The 19,361-nt window shown below is 33.5% G+C and overlaps 1 protein-coding gene across 2 annotated transcripts in view; it reads right to left on the bottom strand.

Moving 5' to 3' along the window:
• The window catches only part of KIAA0825 (KIAA0825 ortholog), a 245,789-nt gene that overhangs the window by 144,175 nt on the left and 82,253 nt on the right, over window positions 1-19,361 (bottom strand). For both annotated transcript variants that reach the window (XM_063421904.1, XM_063421905.1), the window contains exons 7-12: window positions 18,299-18,526; window positions 17,060-17,325; window positions 15,702-15,852; window positions 12,498-12,688; window positions 10,465-10,647; window positions 3,945-4,055 (exon numbers count right to left, since the gene is read on the bottom strand). In XM_063421904.1, coding sequence (XP_063277974.1) covers window positions 3,945-4,055; window positions 10,465-10,647; window positions 12,498-12,688; window positions 15,702-15,852; window positions 17,060-17,325; window positions 18,299-18,526 — 1,130 coding nt within the window. The remainder of the gene's footprint in view (window positions 1-3,944; window positions 4,056-10,464; window positions 10,648-12,497; window positions 12,689-15,701; window positions 15,853-17,059; window positions 17,326-18,298; window positions 18,527-19,361) is intronic.

Below are 19,361 nucleotides of genomic sequence, written 5' to 3'. Positions count from 1 at the left end.
TGCCTCTGCTCAAGCATTTGATGTGTCATTTACACATAACTTTTGGGACAGAACTAAAATGGGCTCATGTTGTTCTAACACAGGGGTACTCTTCATTAAGTTCCATACTTCCACAACCTCTGACTTAGCCAAGTGTGCCACCCTCCAGCTATGCTTGAATGCACACAGGAAAAAAATGATGACTGGGCAAGTATTTCAGTGTTGAGTCAAAGCTCCTATTTGTATAATATATCAATCAATACAAACCTACAAGTCCTGGAAAAGAAAATGTCAGCTGACACACTCCTCTAGTTTAGTCCCTGACATCTATGTTTCCATTACCAGAAAATGGTGTATGCCACATATCTTGCAGGGCAGCCTTGAAGTCACCTAAGGAAACCATAGCACCATTCCAGCAGGGCCCTTACATCCCACTCTTATGACAAAACTCAACTGTAATAGTCATTTTAGTAAAGGAAGATTTAGGCACCTCAGCCTTTGCACTTTTAACACTAAAGCAAATACCTAAAGGAAAGTCTGTGCCAGAAAAGCTTATGTACAGCTTTTGTGATTTTCATCTGGTACTTTATATATTTTGCCATATAGAGTCAGTGCCAGCGTAGCACTGACTCTACCATTATATTTGCATATCACCACATACTGGATTCTAGTAACATTTATCAAAAATATATATGCATACATATTTAAATCTTGATAGAACTTGCAGTCAAAATAAATTCGCCATATTTAAAATACACACTGCATTCAAATATATTAGGATTCTTAAAATAATAATCCTAATTTCCACATGTTCAAGATTAGTTATATATATATAATCTAATGCATGTACAATCTATATACAATCTCATCAGTAGTTAGTAATTAAAGTTAAAATTAAAAGTTACTATATTCAAATTAGAATTAGTGCTAGGGCTGACAGCAAACTCAACTCATCACTAATTCAGTTAAAATATTTGGGCCAGTTTAATTTTTTTCTCTTCTTTTAATGTCATGTTATCCTATCTAATAAGGTCACTCATTGCCTTCAAACTAGAAGATAAGTGACAGGTCAGGTCAATTAGATTGATGAGGAATAATATTTTAAATTACTATAGAAATAAATTACATTTTTAGAGTATTTGAATTGAAAAAAAAGCCGTCTGTCATTGACCAGATGGGAAGTTATCATGTTGTAATATACACCAGTTCTTGGCTCTTTAAGCATCTTGCAAATTGAAATGTACAATGGTGTGACTCACTTGGAGGAAAAATAAAATATAGCAGACATTCCCTACAGCCATGAAGCTAGCACCAATAAATGCACTGAGAAGTTTTGTAATGTGCATATGGAGAGACATATGTTCTCTCATCCTGATAGCTAAGTACTAGTGAAAATAAGACTAGCCTCATAAAAAGTGACAAAAGGTGAACCACATATAAATATCATACATATAAATGTCCTGTTTTGTACAGTAGAAGGGAAAAAAAATCCCAACTTTGATTTGCAAATGGTATGATTATAAACCCTTAAATGAGGCAAAGAATGAATTACAGTTACCACTGAAGGACTTTCAATTACAAAAGGAACTGTAATATAAATTTTCAGTAATTATTTAGTTTGATTACCAACTATGTTATTTTGGTTTGTATTCAAGATAAAAGAAAGAAAACCTCAAGTGCTAAGTTCAAGATGTTATAAGGCAAGTAGATATGTTAATTCATGGTAACAACCTTGACACTTGATGTTGGAGTCTAATTGATAAAATAAAACAGACAGTAGCCATTTTCAGCAGTGAAAAATAATGTAGGAAATCAGGTTCCATAGTAAAGAAATTAATTTCAGGAACTAGCAAAACTTTTTTTTGAAATAGCAAGCTTAGGAAGACTAAATACATAATAGCTAAATGTATGACAGCTTAGAGTCATCATTAAATTTAGGTGGACACAATAGAGAGGTATAAAATGGCCTGTGCTTCATATTTTGTTACAGACAGTGAACATATATTTTAATTAGACATAAGATGTAAAATCAGAAAACAATCCATGAATGATTAAGATGCTCTCAAATACAGTTTTCTGCAATGCTTAAATATAAGGTTTCTTTATAATGTTCTAAAGGCTGTATTTGAAGGGAAAAAAGTTTCATTCACATAGAGTATAAAACCAATGAAAAAACCAGAACACCTCAGAACTATTCATTAGATAAAGAGTCCTTCATGGTTTTTTTTCTGAGTAGCTGAAAGGTGTGTCATTAAAAGGGAACATTAAATATTTTACCAATATGGTTCACTCATTATCAACAGCACAGTGTGCAAGGCTCATTCTATATATGGGCTTTTCTCACAAAGGTACACTGAATCTTCTGAGAGATGTAGTTTCTTTTGTGCTTCACATTTTCTTATTTGGTGATCAAGAACTTGTGTATTTTAGTACCTTTCTTCCACAGAAAATAAGTGCATACTACATAGCTCTGGAATAGTTTTCTGCAAATTATTCAAATCTATCTTAATTCTACCTCAGAAAAGATAATTATGTTAGACTGAAATGGTACCAGCATTGCCTTTACATACTGTTACACAGCCTAGGGTATCCACTTGTGAAATCATCTTCCAAACCTCATACTTCACAGTATAACTTAAATTTTGAGATCTGGCCTTGCATGAGGGCATAAAAAAACTTTTTGTCTTTTTCACAATGAAAACTTTAACTATAGCATAAATTTTCCAGATATTGATTACTAGATTCCTTTCTAATGCAGCCATTCCTTCTACATATCCTTCCTTCTCTTCTCCTTTCTCTCCAACCATGCATAACTTTAAAAGTCACTGACAAAGTTCCTTGAAGCTTGATAAACACACATGATCTTTCATGCTTTGTAAGAACTTAACTTAAATTACTGTTTCAAGCAGGACACATTCTGAATTCACCAGTTATTCAACTCTGTTTGCATACAGTTAGCGAACCACATTATTTTGATGCAATCACAACATATATTGTTTTCTGGTTTAGCAGCTATCAGAGGCACCAGGGAAGGAGAGAATATGATTGATGACCTGTAATTAGGAGTGGAGCCTATGAGAGAAATCAGCGTGTTTTGTGTTGTATGGGGCAAAATTATAGGCAAGATATTTTCATTTACCTATTTACCTATTTACACAAGGTAAAAGATACTGTGTGTACAAGGAAAGAGGTAATAAGTCCAAAGCACATGGGTCATTCATAGGTTACCACACATTTGATAATGTACTCCTCCAAAAGATAAAAATATTTTCTCAGAAAGCACAGTAACATCTTACAAAAGCAGCTTTTCATGAAAATGGAGAGTGAAAACCTCTCAGGAAATAATCTTGAAAAGGAGGAGTGGTAGGTGAAGGGGGTGTTAGGAGATGATCTTCACAAGTGTGGGAGTGCTTCAGGTTCAAAATTAGAAAGCAAACAACACAGCTGGTAGCATGTATCTTCTGTTACTTGTCACTATACACAGAGACACAGTAAAGTTAAGCTTTTGTTTCTAATGATTCAATAATCTCCAAAAAATTCAGCTATGATGAAGCAGCATATTGTTCAATGAGTTATGTACCTGATATTTTTTTAAACAGCAATCCTAAACAGAAAGGATAAACATTCTTTATCTCCCCTTTAACTATAAGCCCTTCAGAACAGCAACTGTGCTGAACTTCTGTGTCGTCAAGAACTATATACTCTTTAATTAAAGCCAGAAAACCTTACGGATAATTCAAATATCAATTACAAGACTAGCAAAATACAGTGCTTTCAGTGCAACTTTTCTTCAGACTCTCAAAGATTAGAGAAATCTGTAATGAATTTAAAAATGCTTCTATGGTGTTTAAAAATCAGAATATTAATGAGACATTTATTCAGATATCCTCCTCAAAATGTAACAATATTTGACTAATAGTGACTATCTGATGATCCATTTACAACAATAAACTTTTGATACTCACTTCAGAAAGGAAAAGCAGGATGATGGTATGCAAAATAACCAGTGTAAAGGATGATAAAAGACTTCTGAAAAATCTTGAGGAAGACGTTCATCAGAACTATCCAGAAATGTCCTGGAAGAAACCAAATACTTCTCAATTACATGGGAGACTGAAAGTCCCCTTGGATCACTACTCCTAAGTATACATATATGAATAGAAGACAGAAAATACCTTATGAAAAATACTATTAATATATGTATGCAAACACATAAATGCAAATATATGTACTGTAAAAAATATAATCCTGTATTTTATTTACTTTCACTCTTTGAAACTCGGTATCTAATAACTGTTATTCAAGTTTTCTGTGTATTTTTATTACTATATAAACACTTCCTATTCCTATTATATAACACTATATATTCCTATATAACATTTTCAAACTATGTTTGAAATGCATTCAATAAGCAAATTTCTCTTCAGTCATTTATTTCTATAGCTCTTTTCTTCCTGCATTAAAAAAAATGCACAGTATTTTCAATACTTTTATAATAATGATGTGTAAAGTATCTTATGAAATTATACTGACTGACATGCAAGCATATATAGACTTTGGATTAAACTGGACAAAAATTTGAACCGGAAGCTTTGACATTCACTGGCTTGAAAGAAATGGAACACTGGTTGTTTTCAAATATAAAGGACTAGAGAAGAACTAGATTGTGGCTAGATGTCACTTTTGCAATATTTCACTTACTCAAATGACATGACAGACAAAATCTACAGATACTAAAAATGAAATATTTTACTAACTAATTATATGACAGGATTATAGATATGTATAAAAATGGGGTTGTATAATTTATAATTTGCCTTTAATTATTGTTTAGTAATAAATTATTAGCATTTTTACAATTTTCTAGCAGCCACTGGGATTCAATAATGTGTGATAATAATGGATGCCACTTGGCCTCCCCTTTTTATTCTCGTTTACACAGTCCACAATTCCAGCAGAGAGGAATTCCAGCCTGTTACATCCATCCTCCATTAAATATAAACAACTATCATCTCACAAGTACATTATTTTTCACCTTACTTGGCTGTGAATTTTTTATCTTTCATCTAAAGTAATTCAGAACTATGGATACATGTCTATTAGGCCCAGATTAAAGAAGAGAGAGAATTATACCTCTTCAACAAGAAAGGTAGGTGTATAGTCTCCAAAAGATAGGCTGTTTTATTTGGACACCACTCTCACTAATAAAAAAATAGTAGAAAGAATTTACTACAGGTATCTAAATGATCTTAAGTAAGCAAAATCTGAGCAGAAGGATTAGCACTGTGTATTTGTGCTCTTTGTGAATTTGTGAAAACCTGAAGATTAAAAATAAAGCTGAGATTCTAACATAACCAAAAGAAGAACTCAAATTCAAAAATAATTATTTTAAGGACAGTAATTTCAATATTATGAAAGTAAAAAAGAAATCTTACTGTCTTTCATTCACTGAAATATTTTTTCTGAATATAGCAAAGTATAGAGCAAACATCCTACACAACAGTGTGATAAATATATTTTGGTTAGCAGTTTAATAAAAAAAAGGACCACATCTTGTCTATTGGTTGAGTAGGAACTGTTTGAGAGAATTCTGGACTAAAGCAGCTTGTTAAGTATGTATTCTTAGCTGTATCCTAAGGAGTCTTAGTTGTAGCCTAAGGAGAAGACCCACAGAGCAGATTTTTATATTCTGACTTATTTGCTTGTACTTATTTGCTTATACTGAAATTGCTAGAGAAATTTTTAAAGTGAGATAGAGATAATCTGAGGGTTTTAAAGATTGTTTAAATATTAGAATAGCTTAAAATACTATTAAAAATAAGTGTCTAATGATAATACAGTAATTCTCATGACAGCATTCTTTATGTCCACTACTGGATAGGTAATTCTTGCTAGGAAAACCCAACTCTGTGCCAGATAGTTGAGCTCACCTACTCTTCTGGCAGAAGTACAATAATACCTAGTACGATATTTGTTTTTGCTTCAAGTTATGCTAAAGCAGCTTCCTATTATCTCAAAGCATCAGATAGCAGATTTAATACCAAAGCAAGATTTCAAGTTATAGTGTTTTTATTTTTCAGTAGACAAGGTGAGAATCGATCCTGTAAGCCTGAGTAAAGGTGTGAAGAAATGACATGCCAGCAAGATACATCCTAACAGTATTTCCTTGTAGTGTTTGCATGATTTCTCTCTACAAAAGGAATAAACATTACTAAAGAGCAACTTCATGAGTCATAACTCACATATTAAAGAGAAATGTTTTCAGTCTTTAATACTGAATGACATTGAATTTATGACAATAGAGAGCAATTTTTCCAAAAGACTCTCTAAATGCTTCTCTCAACATTTAAATAATTTACCTGACTTCTCGTTGAGAAGAATAAGATAAGTATGAAATCACAAAAGGGGGCATCCATCTTACGCTTTATGTTGTTCCTTTACAGATCATCATCGCCTACTTAGTACAAAAGACTAAGGAATATCAGAACAAGCACAAGAATAGATCTGCTCCAAATGAGCAACCCTCAAGGCAGACTGCTTCTGAGGCAGAAGACAGTCTATACTTTGAGGCTCAGATAATTTGCTCCTCTAGAAACTAATGAGTAAAGAATGGCATTGGACTCTCCTGTGTATTCACAGTCAGCTCTTAAATTGTGCAATCCACTACATGAAACCCCAGCTACTAGAACTGAGTAACTGACAACAATCTTGTCAGTGAGTAAGACAATGATGATTGGAAATTCAGAAGTATGAAAATCCTCCTGCTGCAGAGGTTTGAGTAAGCAGTAAGAAAATAACAACACTTAGTAGATTTGGGGAGCACATTCTAGAGACTCATTGTTCAACAAGTTGTGGACACCACGGACAAAAGCTAACCGAGAACAGTTCTTAGGAAGTTTTCAGGTGACACTAAACTGGGAGAAGCAGACACAGCAGTTAACACAACAGCTGAACGCCTACTCATGGACGACTGAGCTGACAGAAACTCACAAAGCTGACTGAGGTAAAGAGCTGTTTACTCTACCTACAGAATTACAATAACCTAAGGCTGGGAACTGACTTGTCTGAGCGCCACCCTACCCAACAACAAATCCGGGGTTTATGGGTAGCAGGGTGTTGAAGACAAGGCAACAGCATATTATCACTAGAAAAAAATGCAAACCACACACTGGGCTGTGTTATGAAGAACACAGCAACTACAACAAAAGTAGTGATTTACTTCATCTTCTTGTCAACAGTTTAAGCCTTACCTAGAATATTTTGTCCAGCTACATTTTGTCCATATTTTGTTGGGCCTACAGTTCAAGGAGGACGTAAGGAAACTGAAGAAGATTAAACTGAATAATCTGTGAGAAATGTTTGAGGGCCCTAGACTCCTTTGCTGTGGTGAAGAGGGGGCTAAAGTGTCAATTAATCTAATGGCAGCCTACAACCACCAAAAGAGTAATTACAAGGACAGCACTGACCAACTTTTCTCAGTGGGGGTTGATGTGATACAGCAAATTAAAACCAGAAGGTCTGAGGGTTCACACTAGATCTGAGGCAGTATTTTGCACTAAGGCATCGCAGCTGCAGAGCAGGCTTCACAAGAAGTTGTAAAACTTTGCTTCCTGGATGTTGGCATGTGTCAGTTGAGCCACTAAAACACAGTCATGTTTGACTACTCGTGGTGATTGTTCTGCTTGGAGGCAGAGGCTAGATTACACAAACTCCAGCAGTCCTTTCCAACCAACATTTCCATTATGCTAAAGGTACTTCAGGAAGGCCACAGAAGGGTGGAGAAAAATGGTGAACAGAAAAACAAATATTAAACTCTGATGATCCAAGAGTCACAGGAGAATTTTGGACCAGATCTAGGTAGCCTTGTCATACAGAAAAGAACATCTAGATCAAAAAATTAGGAATGAGAAAACAGAATCACTTTGTTTGAAGTCAAGGATATTACTAATTTTTCAGCATCATTATGGTTTTGTTCAATTTCCACAAAATACTTTAAAAATAATAAATGTTATGTTATGTTATGTTATATTATATATCTTATATTTATAATATATATAATATATAATCTTATCTTATCATCTTATCTTATCATCTTATCTTATCATCTTATCTTATCTTTTCTTATCTTATCTTATCATCTTATCTTTATTATATTATATTGGGATTATATTACATTAAATTGGAATAATTTTAGGTTCCTTAAGCAATAGAGAATATAGTCTCTCTAGTAAACTGGAAATGAGTCAGTCATATTAATACACAACTCTTGGAAAACAATGTTTCATCATTGCCACTTTTACAATTACACAGAACTTTCCTGAAAAGTCTAAAGATTAATTGACTTCTAGTTACTTAAAGAAAAATGTCCAGTACCAAAAGACAGCATGATAGATTTAAAAGAAAAGAATATTTCACTTCCAGTTAATTTTACCAAAGGTTTGAAAGATATAGAGCCAAGAAAACAGATGGAAATTGTGATTATAAAATATAATTGCAGATAGAATTGATGAAAAATTAGTATTCCTTTAAAATCAGGCTTAACTTTTAAATTTATTATTGATAGATTCTTAATGTGATGAACAAGGCATACCCCAGTAAACAACAGATCTAGGTACTACACCTAAAATTCACTGTATCAAGGTGTTTCCAACATAGTCATTCAAGAAGCTGATTGGCTAAACCACTTTCTTCTTCATACTCTGGACACTTGGTTAGGTTACCTGACAAACACTGTCTGCAATTATATATATGATATAACAAAATTGGTTTTAAACTGGGGCCTTGAAAACACAAAGGTTGTGAAAACACAAGTTCTGAATAGAAGTTCATTAAAAAAATCTAATTTTACCTACTCTAAAACATGCATAATCTACATGGAAATGGTCTTCAGTGTTAATATTATTTTTGTAACTATGCAACAAAATATAACAATTTAAAAAATATTTTTAAACAAAGCTGCCATATTTTTGGTGGTGATTTGCACAGTACTTTGTAGTATACTAAATGAGCTGCTACATTCTGCACATGTCAAATTTTTGATCTCTAGAGAAACAAATTCAGGTAATGAAATTCATATCCTTAACTGTGAAAGCTATATGACCAAGTTGTTCACATGCATCATTTTACATAAAATAAAAACCAAGCTTTTCATTGGTACTTTGTTCTGAAACTCCATGGGTTCTTCAGCACACATTTGTTTTACATTATGTATACATAAATATGTAAACAACATTGATCATTGGAGGAGACTAGAACCAATAAAAGGAACAAATTATACTGCACATTTAATTTGGTCTATCATTTTAAGGGCTTTCATAAAAGAAAGATGAAATGTCAAAACTGACCGTAGAAGCAGTTACAGCTACTGCAATGTCCTTTCCTGCCTGTCCTTTCTACTGCCTCAGCAGGACCTAATCTATTCCTGAGTCACCTCAATTGCTATTTATTCATAAGCCTGTGTTATATAAGATCAAACATCCAGTTATAATCCACTTTTGCATGTTCTTTAGAGCCCACAAATATTAAAATGAGCCCACACATGACAAAAAAAATAGTTAAAGAAGCTTATATGCAGGAGATCACTACCTAGCATTTCCTTATTTTGAGTAATAAAGTAAAAGCCAGTTGAATAAGATGTGGCTTCATTAGTCTGGGGTTCTGTTATTCCTTGTTTTAATTTGTGATCTCACTTTGTGTTGTCTCTTACACCAAATTTACAGAATAATTTTATCAACAAAAGACTCAGACCCAATTTCAGTGCAAGTTACATGTCCATTTTTTACAGTTGTGACTTGTGAAGACATGATTTTATAAATACAGGTATTCTATATTCTTACTCTCTTTAACTATATTTGTTGAAGCATACTGGTCATGTAACCAGATAATCATTTTAGTAAATTACCTTTACATTCCAATATTTCTGGAAATATTATTAGATGACAACAGAACATTCTGAATTAGCTGGAAGCCTAAAGTAGATAAATCTGAACCAGTAAGATGATTTTTTTTCAATTGATGAATGACTAAGTCCTTGAAAACCCTGCCAAAGCATTTGGTACTACGGTAGTAAAAGTTTTCAGATCAATAAGACCATATTTAAAAAGAAATATGTCCTAACTGGAAAAATAAATTGCAAATTTGGGGCAGTAACAATTAATGAAATTCTACTGGTTTTGTCACCAAGGAAATCATAGACATTCACTATGTCTATGTTATTAACAGAAAAAAAAAAGTACAGCACAGGAATTTCATGTGCAAGAAAGAAATGTACAGCACAGCTAATAAAATTTCAGCAAATATAACTGGGCTTTAGGTAAGATCACAAAAATAAGTATGGGATCAAACTGAGAAATAGTCAAAGACTATTAAAATGTGTCAATACTACGCATTGCATATGATTTCAACACAAAAATTCACATTGTAGATCTATCCATGAAAGCTCAATAACCAATTTTACCTCAAGTTGAATGTTTACTTCATACTCACTCATACAAATTCTTCAGTGGTGAAGTTAAAATAGCCAGCACAGAGATCAGACTATTGCAGTGGCTATGTATTTTATAGATCTTGAGATCTCTGTCTTTGTGTGGATTCAGAAACTTCTGCACAGAACTACAAATTGACCAGAGCATATCTTCAGTGGACATCAAAATTGCTGCAATATCAATTCTGTAGGCAGAAAAAGCCCAAGAATAACATTACTTAAGACATCTTGACAATGGTAAATTCCAATTAAACACTTCTTCTGACAGGATAAAACACCAAAATCATAGCATGGACTTTAAATTTCTTCAGTGATGAAGGAAGTCTCCACCCATTACTCAGTAAAAAAAATCAACTTAAGTACCTAAACATTATGGATGCACATGTGATCATATGCATTTTTAAGGATGATGTTATTTTTGAAAAATCCAGGCAAACACACAAAAATAAATATTTGTTCATATTACACATCAGTTCCCTACCACTTGAAGAAAAACTGGGAGAAAATATATCCTCATAAACTACAACATTATTAAAAAAATATGTAAAGATTCTGTGATAAAAATATACTGAGTAAATTTTTTCATCTATTCATGACTGGACAGTTCAATTTACTTAGTGAAAAATTCAAGAATCACCTTAACAAATATACAACTTCTCCACAAAATGACAATGTAAAAGGTTCTTTCTTGAAAAGGTTCTTTCTTTAGTTTGAAGTAAATTCATATAGAATTGACTAATATGACATATAAGTAATATTGCATGTTTCATATTTCAGGGAATTTTTTCTCCCAAAAAAACTTCCAGGAAAGTTTTCAGGAAACTCTGTGCTCCCAAAGATCTAGAAGAGCTTCATTACAGTAAGTTATTGCAAGAACAGAGAACACAAATAGGTATGTAGAATAAAACTTCAGGTTTTTTCCTACCCATTTAAAGAATGAAATCTTGTGCAAATTACTTGAGCTTGCATGACAATACTCCTTCTCATTATAAAACTTGAGTTGACAGCACGTAACTTTTAGCTCACACAGAACATGTGCCTGCTTAATGTCTCTAAACCTCTAAAACTACAAACTCTTTATTTCTTCTCAGTGGTGCTGTGCAATAGGATAAAAGGCACTGGTCAGACACTGCTGCAGAGGAAATTCCACCTGAATATGAGGAAGAACTTCCTTACTTTGTGGGTGACCAAGTACTGGAACAGAGTGTACAGAGAGGTTGTGGATTCTCCCTCACCGGAGGCATCTAACAGCTCTCTGGACTTGGCCTTGTGCTACGTGCTCTGGGATGACCCTGCTTAAGCAGGGAAGTTGGGCCAGATGACCCGGTGTGGTCACTTCCGACCTCACCCATTCTGTAATTGTGTCAGAGAAATTGTTAGGAGAAATATACCTATTTATTCAGTAAAACAAGACACTGGACAGAAAGGACAAAGGGTAAACTTCCACTTGAAGACACCTGCTTTAGTACTTCTCAAAAAGACCTTTCTCTCTGGCAAAACATAAAAACTGCAACAAGAAAAGCTTTGAATTTCTTATTTCTTAAATGACAGAAAAAGGAACAGCCTCTTTCTCCTCTTTCCTATGCCACTGGCATCATTCTGACGATCAAATCTTTTGATGTGACCTTGTAGCGCTTTCACATGAAAAACACAAATTTTACTGAAATGCATTATATTTTCTTAATGAATCAACAGCTTCATTTCTAATCCTGACATTGCCAATTCTTAGGTTGCATCACCAATACTCAATGCACTTTCATTGTGAGGCTTTCAAACAAATCAAGCTGTTTATGGAACAGTTTCACAAAGAGTCAAAAGAGGCCTTCAATTCTGCCCTGTTTGCAATATAACTACTAAATATACTTAAATATATAAAATATTTTTTATTAAGACAAACATCAAAATGCATAGATTTGGTCTATCCCCTCTACTGTGTTCATTAATATTGAAATTTGAACCAAAGCAGTGAATAACAGAAAACTAACATTTACTTCTTTTATCCATCAAAACAGTATATTGAATATACAACCATTACCTGATTTGTGGTGTTCTTTTGTAACTGGGACACACCTGACAATATCTGGAGGACAGAATATCCAAAGATTGCTCTAGTACATCTGTAAGAATCTCCTGGGCTATCTTTGGAGGTAGAATAGTCCATAGATCGTGATGAAGGGCACAGCAGAAGTAATGCCACATCTGGACAGAGAATGAGCATCTTTCCCCCTATCAAAACCACCAAACATTACATCACAAGAAGACAACTCCCAAAATATCAATTTAATTCCTATAGGTCTAATTAATTCAGTCTGAAAGGAAATAACTAAAGAGTTCCAGGAATATGATGGCCGAAATGATGTGAGATATCTTTATTTGCAAGGAAACACATGTTGCATTTCAGTCACAAAATTACAGTTCTGCCACAAAATCAAAGCACAGCATTTGAATTTATATATCCTCAATTCATCTATTCTCAAAATCCAGTGTTGTAAGTTTTCTTTTAAAATGTAAACAGTATTCTCTATGCAGCAGAATAGCCAGATAAACTCAACATAGCAGTTTCTTTGTCTGCAAAGAAAATAATTATTTAAATTATATAAGCATACCTTATTTACCTACATAATCTACATTTACCTAGATTCAGAAATGCTATGCATAACCATGATTATATAACTTTGGTTATATATAAAAGATATGCAAGAAGAGAAGAGAAAAGAACAACTGAACTATTAAATTGATAATCAGAGATATCCAGATTTTTTAATTAAGATATTTTTGCTCTTGTAATTTGAATTTATTGAAACTAAACATTTTCTAGCAAGGAATCAGCATTGGCATTAATATTTCCTTGTCTAAATAGACCTATCCCATTAAGACACAGCAATAAACACACAGGAGTCAAAATCACAGCAGTTAACCTATAATATTTCTAAAAAGCACACAGGAAAACTCATGTTTAAATATTTCAACTAATACCTATTCAGCAAGCTTTTTGAGAACAGAGACTTCAATCTTCAGTTCCCATGTCCCAAAGGAACTGAGAAATATTTTAAGAATTTGTTGATATTGTAGCATTATTAGAAATATAAAATAACCACACAATTTTAAAAACACCTTTTGAATTTGATAGGCATTGTTTAACAATAAAAATCAAAAATAATCTTTCTTCTTTTTACATACATTAGCATGAGCATTAGCAGAATATTGGAAGTTGTCACTATTTTGTTTGGCATAATATTTGAAGTGCATTTTATCTTAAAAAGTGCAAAAAATATGACAAAGAACAAAATAAACAAGTTTGTTGACAAGTTTTCCTTTTAAACTTTGTAATTATAACAGAAATTGTTTCACCTTCTCTGCTTTAGTTTATTTAAGTAATAGCGTTTTTTCCCTTTTTTAGTATTGTACCTCCACTGCAGAAAGAACAATATCACTGAAGATTTAAATGAGATTTACTCCTCTTTTCTGACCTGTGTTTCTATTTGTTGCCATTTCTGGACAATTCCACTGATACACATCTGCTATTTTTGCAGGTTTCATATAATAAAAACAGAATGTGAGCTTTTATTTAGCCTATATATGAGGAAGCAAGCAGCTGTGTTTTATTACATAAACCACTCAGTATTATCTCTGAACAGACTATTCTTTCTTCTTCAACTGTTAGAAAACATAAGTTCCCACGGCTACAGCAGATGTCTGCTACACTGAGAGCTTCATTCAAAAACATAATCTGGAGAGCTGGCCCAGTGGCACACGCTTCCTGCTGAGCTTATATGTTGGAAGAAGCCACCTCTCACTGATGGAAGCTTTGGCAGGGAACTGTCTCTGTAACAAGCAACAGATCTTAATCCAATCTCTTCCATTTAGAATGCCTACAAGAGGTCAGTTGATGTAACATCTGCTCAGCAGCACGTCTCCTGAAGGAACTCAAGAGCAGATCATGGTTCACCCTTGGGCCACCTCCCATGGCCCAAGTGAAAAGGGGAGTGTTGATGTAAAATTACATACTTTTCACCTCAAATCCTGCAAACATACAGAGCTGACGCATCAGTTTTTGTCATACCTTCCTACACATATCAGTTCTGTTCAGTAACAATAAAACTGTTTAGCTACTCCATACGCTTTCTTGTCAGGCAACTATTTCTCCGTGGTGAAGTTACTGGGCACCAATAAATAGGACACGGCAGCATAGGCACTACAGACAATGAAGATCACATCATGATTCGGCAGTTTCCAAATACCACTGCATTTCTTATCATCTATCATTCAAACAAAATTGAATTGTTTATTTATTTTTCTTTGAGGTATGGACATTTTGATACGTAACTCTGTGATCTGCACGCCCTGTCCAGCACAGATTTTGTCACTGACTGAGCAGCTTCCTATACTACACCTGTAGATTACATGTATCAGATGGAATTTTCTCTCATGTAAGAATTCTAGAAAATGTTTAAAAGAACACACTAATTGTCTCAAACAGAAAATTATACAAGGAAGGACAAGACTTTGTCTCCAAGAGAGGTCAGTTATTATTGATTAAAAACCCATATAGTACTTTATTCTGAAATTAAGTGAAAATAGTTTCAAACCGTGTATGTCAACATATTTTTGTATTTAACTAGGATGAAGGGAAGAAAATACAATAAATGAAAATAATTCTCTTAATTTTTTTTCATACAATCATTAGGATTATAGCTATAATTGGATTTGTGACTTCAAGATGCAGGTGAAGTGGCACTGGTTATTTCAGAAATACATTGTTGTATACAATGCTTCAGGTAACTATATTGACCATCTTTCTTTGTTACACCCTTTACTCACAAAAAGTAGAAAAGGGGAACCAATTGAAAATAAAAGCAAAGAATCAGATAAAAAATTTCCCAGAAAAATATTTTCATATGTCACACTTTCTAAAAGAAGTGCAAAGTTCTTAGAGATTAAGATGATGGTATCCTCTTTACTGAGTTCTATATAAATGTCTTGACACACAATAAATATTTTATGAAGTAAATGACACATACACTTCACGGTTGCAATCTATCTCATCTTTAAATGACTGTGTTTTTCTACATCATTTCTAGGGAGAGACTTGCCTGCAATAGTAGATATTTCAAAATAGTAAATTCCAATAATCCTTATGTAAAAGCAATGCTGATATTATGCTTCTGATTAGTCAGAGAGCTGGCAACCACTAAAACACATTTTGCAAAAGGGAGCCATAGTAAACTTGACCTCACACCTCGTAAAAAGCTTTGCAGTCATCCCAGTAGTGACTCTCAGCATCCTGGAAAATGCTTGTTGCACAAACTCTGATGCAGTAGTTCGTAACTTGAAACTGGAGAATGTTGATGAATTCCTGATATTTTTGGACAGGCACTAGGAACAGGGGTCTGTTCAGAGAGAATGATTAAAGACACAATGATTGAAAGGCTGTGCACTAGGAGGTAACAATCCTAGTACTGCAAATAGTTTTGATTAGTAGGTATCAATCATTCATTTCCTCTTGGTCCTGAACCTAGCATTCAGTTTTGAAACTTTTTGCTTCAGAAGTTCTTAAAATATGTCTGCTTGTCTCTAAATTTTCATTTAATCAATCACTGAGAAATAAATTACTTCATCCTATTTTCTGAGACAAGTACATTTCTCATTCCCTTATTTCTGTGTTGCAGCATCCTTGCATCAGCATTTATTACATCAGCACTGAGTGTGACAAAGAAAACATAAGGACAAAGTACAGAGATTGCTTTTGGTAGGTATGTACTAAAACTCCTTGATAATACACCTAAGTAGAAATTATTGAGCAGTATTTTGTCGCAGACTTCCCACTCACAAAGATATACTTCATGCAAGAGAAAGTAAAACATCAGAGGGAAAGCAGCTAAAGAATGCATTTAACACTTAGAAATCATACATTCCTTAGAAACTGTGGTACTTCAGGGTCCCTCCCCCAAACCAGTTTCTACTTTTAAATTGCACATGGCTAGAAACATGTGGACCAACAGACTCCTAGTACCTTAAGACAAAATCTCCTAAAAACAAGCGCAATTATATTTCTCCCCAGGTTAAACAATGCCTTTGACTTTACACTCCTACTTCATATCTTCTCTAATTTTTACTTCCATGTAATAACAAACTAAATTCTAAAATTAGAATGTATGTATTTCTTTACACGTCTGAAAACACATGGTGTCAGGAAAAAGCAAGGAAAAGCATTTTTATATTGTCCTCTAAGATTGCTATGCGCTGAATCAGATTTTATGAAGATTAGGCATTGCAAAGGTCAGAAAAGGTAATCAAGGCCTTAGCATTTTAGTTATATGACAGCAGAGCACATTCAGTTCCCTCGACAATCCTATTTTCTCAAATTTAATAATTAAAAAAATTGATCTGCAAATCATGCAGAGCTTATACATAAATAATTTGTTTTGCTCTAGACTTTCAGGTTGATTCAGGTATTTCCATAAATAGTATACACACTGCATGTGCTAAAAAATATGATGCAATTTGGGAAAGTACTACCATACTGTATCACAAAAATGGAATGAAGTCTCATACTATTTATGTTTGAATTAAGCATTTTAAGTAAAAAGGACATACTTTTTGCTTGTTTCTCTCATTAAATTGCTATACATTGTAAAATGCTGGAAGACATATATCGCTGTGGAAAGGGCAGCATACAGGTCTTGCAGGGGAGCCTTCAAGGGAACGTCTTTGATTTTCTCCTCTAGTCTTTCCAGAACATCTGTTGCCACTTTGCTGCAGGCCTCTACAAAGTTTGCTCTAATTTCCTGAAGAGAATCATCTCTGCAGGCCAGAGCCAATGGAAGCAATGTGTCGAGTTCTTCCATGATGTCAAAACAAAACTGAGAAAAATAAATGTGGCACCAAATTACTTGTTATTCTGACAGTACTGCTTAATTTATACTATGCTAAGGTCAGATTCTTGAATAATAAAATTGGCATGAAATATAAATACACTGAACCAGTTTTACAAACATTTTAATCTCTTAAATACAGGAGTAACATTTTCTTTAAAGTAAATTAAATATTTTTTTCATTCATTCTTGCTTTAAAGGAAGCAAGGGGAAAAATTAAATGCCTTCATTTGGTTTTGATGTCACTAAACATACATTCAAATCACAATGTTATTTCCTTGTAAATAAAAATAATTTTCTAAACTAATTAATATTGAAAAATACACATGCATGTATCTTAACACTGGATTTGGAAACAAACGTGTCATCTCTTCATAAATTCATACATTAATCTCCCCAAAATTATCTCCCCAAAGCTCATGTGTTATTTCAAGCAAGCATTCATTAACAGCATTCTAAATCTGCTAGAGTAGTTGAAAATCTTACTAAAAGAAGTCTTTCAAACATACCTTTCCTCAGAATAGGAATTTCATTAATAAATGACCTTTCAGCCAAATCAAATAACTCTAAATTGGCTTTATTACTGGTTATGCCAATTAGTTGAATGGCATGTCTAATGATATGAATACAGGAAATCCCTTTATAACCATATTTCAAAGCTTTCGACATTTTCCCATCAAACCACTTGGTAACAGAGCAGATACTAATCAGAATGCTTTAGAACTACTTGGCTGAAAAAAATAACACCAGTGAAGTTTAAAAGTTAATTCTTTCAAGTACAAACTATGGGCCATTGTATAAAGCTCTGTTCAGTTTCACATTGAAATGCCTCTCACTTTCTTCTTAATTCCATTTATATAAGATATAGAATATTAATAGTACTGTAAGTACTTCAAAGTGTAGATGGCAAACAGCCTTGGCATTCTGTCTCCCTTCAAACTTCAGATCTTTTGATACCTGCCTTAGCAATTCGTTTTGGTTGCTCCTCCTGTTGGACTGCTCTGCAGGACTCCCTCATTTGCTGGTTGTTTACAAGATTCATTGCACAGCCTGCAGCTGAAAATTCCTTTTTCTGCTCATGTTGAAGAATTTTAGATGAAAAATCCTCAATTGCTTTTGTTATACAATGAGCCACAGAAGAAGACAGGTCTTTAAATGCATTTCTCCAGCCAAAACTCAGTAAAATAGGCTGAAATACATATTAAAATTATATCAATCCAAAGTCATTGTTGAAGGTTAATATTGTCTGCAAATTAAATGCACATCCATAATTAAATTACAGGACACTATCATATTTTGAAATTAATTTAAAGAATTTAAAATACAATCCACTAGTGTTGAAATCTTACTAAAAGCAGTGTTTACACTTAACAAAACGAACATGCATAACAACATTAAACTTGTCATCAAAATTTTCAGAAAAAAAAATCCTGTTTAAACAAGACAGCTTTTAAAAAAACATGCTTCATCTTTACTGAATTTGTAATCTTTAACAGAATCTATTTAACAAAGTCATAGAATGTATACATATTTTCAACTGTACAACAAGTAATTAGCAATGTACACCCTGTAATAATTTCCACTGCAAGGTAACAACTAGGAGTTACTAACCATGAATCTCAATGGGAAGCACTTACAAGGAGCTGGTTTTAACACAGCCACACTGTATTTCACTCCTCTAGAACTGGATTTAGAAAAGATTAAAATGTTTAAATACAGATTTGTAGTTTTTAGCTAATGCTGGCTTTTACTGTGGTTTACTTCAGTTCCTCGCCTTCTTTAAATACAGACTTCTGAAATAGTCTGAAGTGTAGTAGTTGCGAGAAGTAGACACAGTAGGACATCATTACTTTTTGACTTATCTGACTTTGTCTTGCTCTTATGACTTACATCAGACTTAAACCTTTCCAGAAGTGGCAATTTGAGGATTGCACCACTGTAAGAGACATATTTTAATGGCATAAGATGATGTTCAGTAAATATCTCCACCATGAGGGCACAGAAGGAGAATAGAAAAGACAGAT

Source organism: Prinia subflava, chromosome Z (assembly GCF_021018805.1).
Source record: "Prinia subflava isolate CZ2003 ecotype Zambia chromosome Z, Cam_Psub_1.2, whole genome shotgun sequence".
NCBI lineage: Eukaryota > Metazoa > Chordata > Aves > Passeriformes > Cisticolidae > Prinia > Prinia subflava.
The sequence above is the reverse complement of the archived record's forward strand: the minus strand, read 5'-3'. Positions and strand labels throughout refer to the sequence as shown.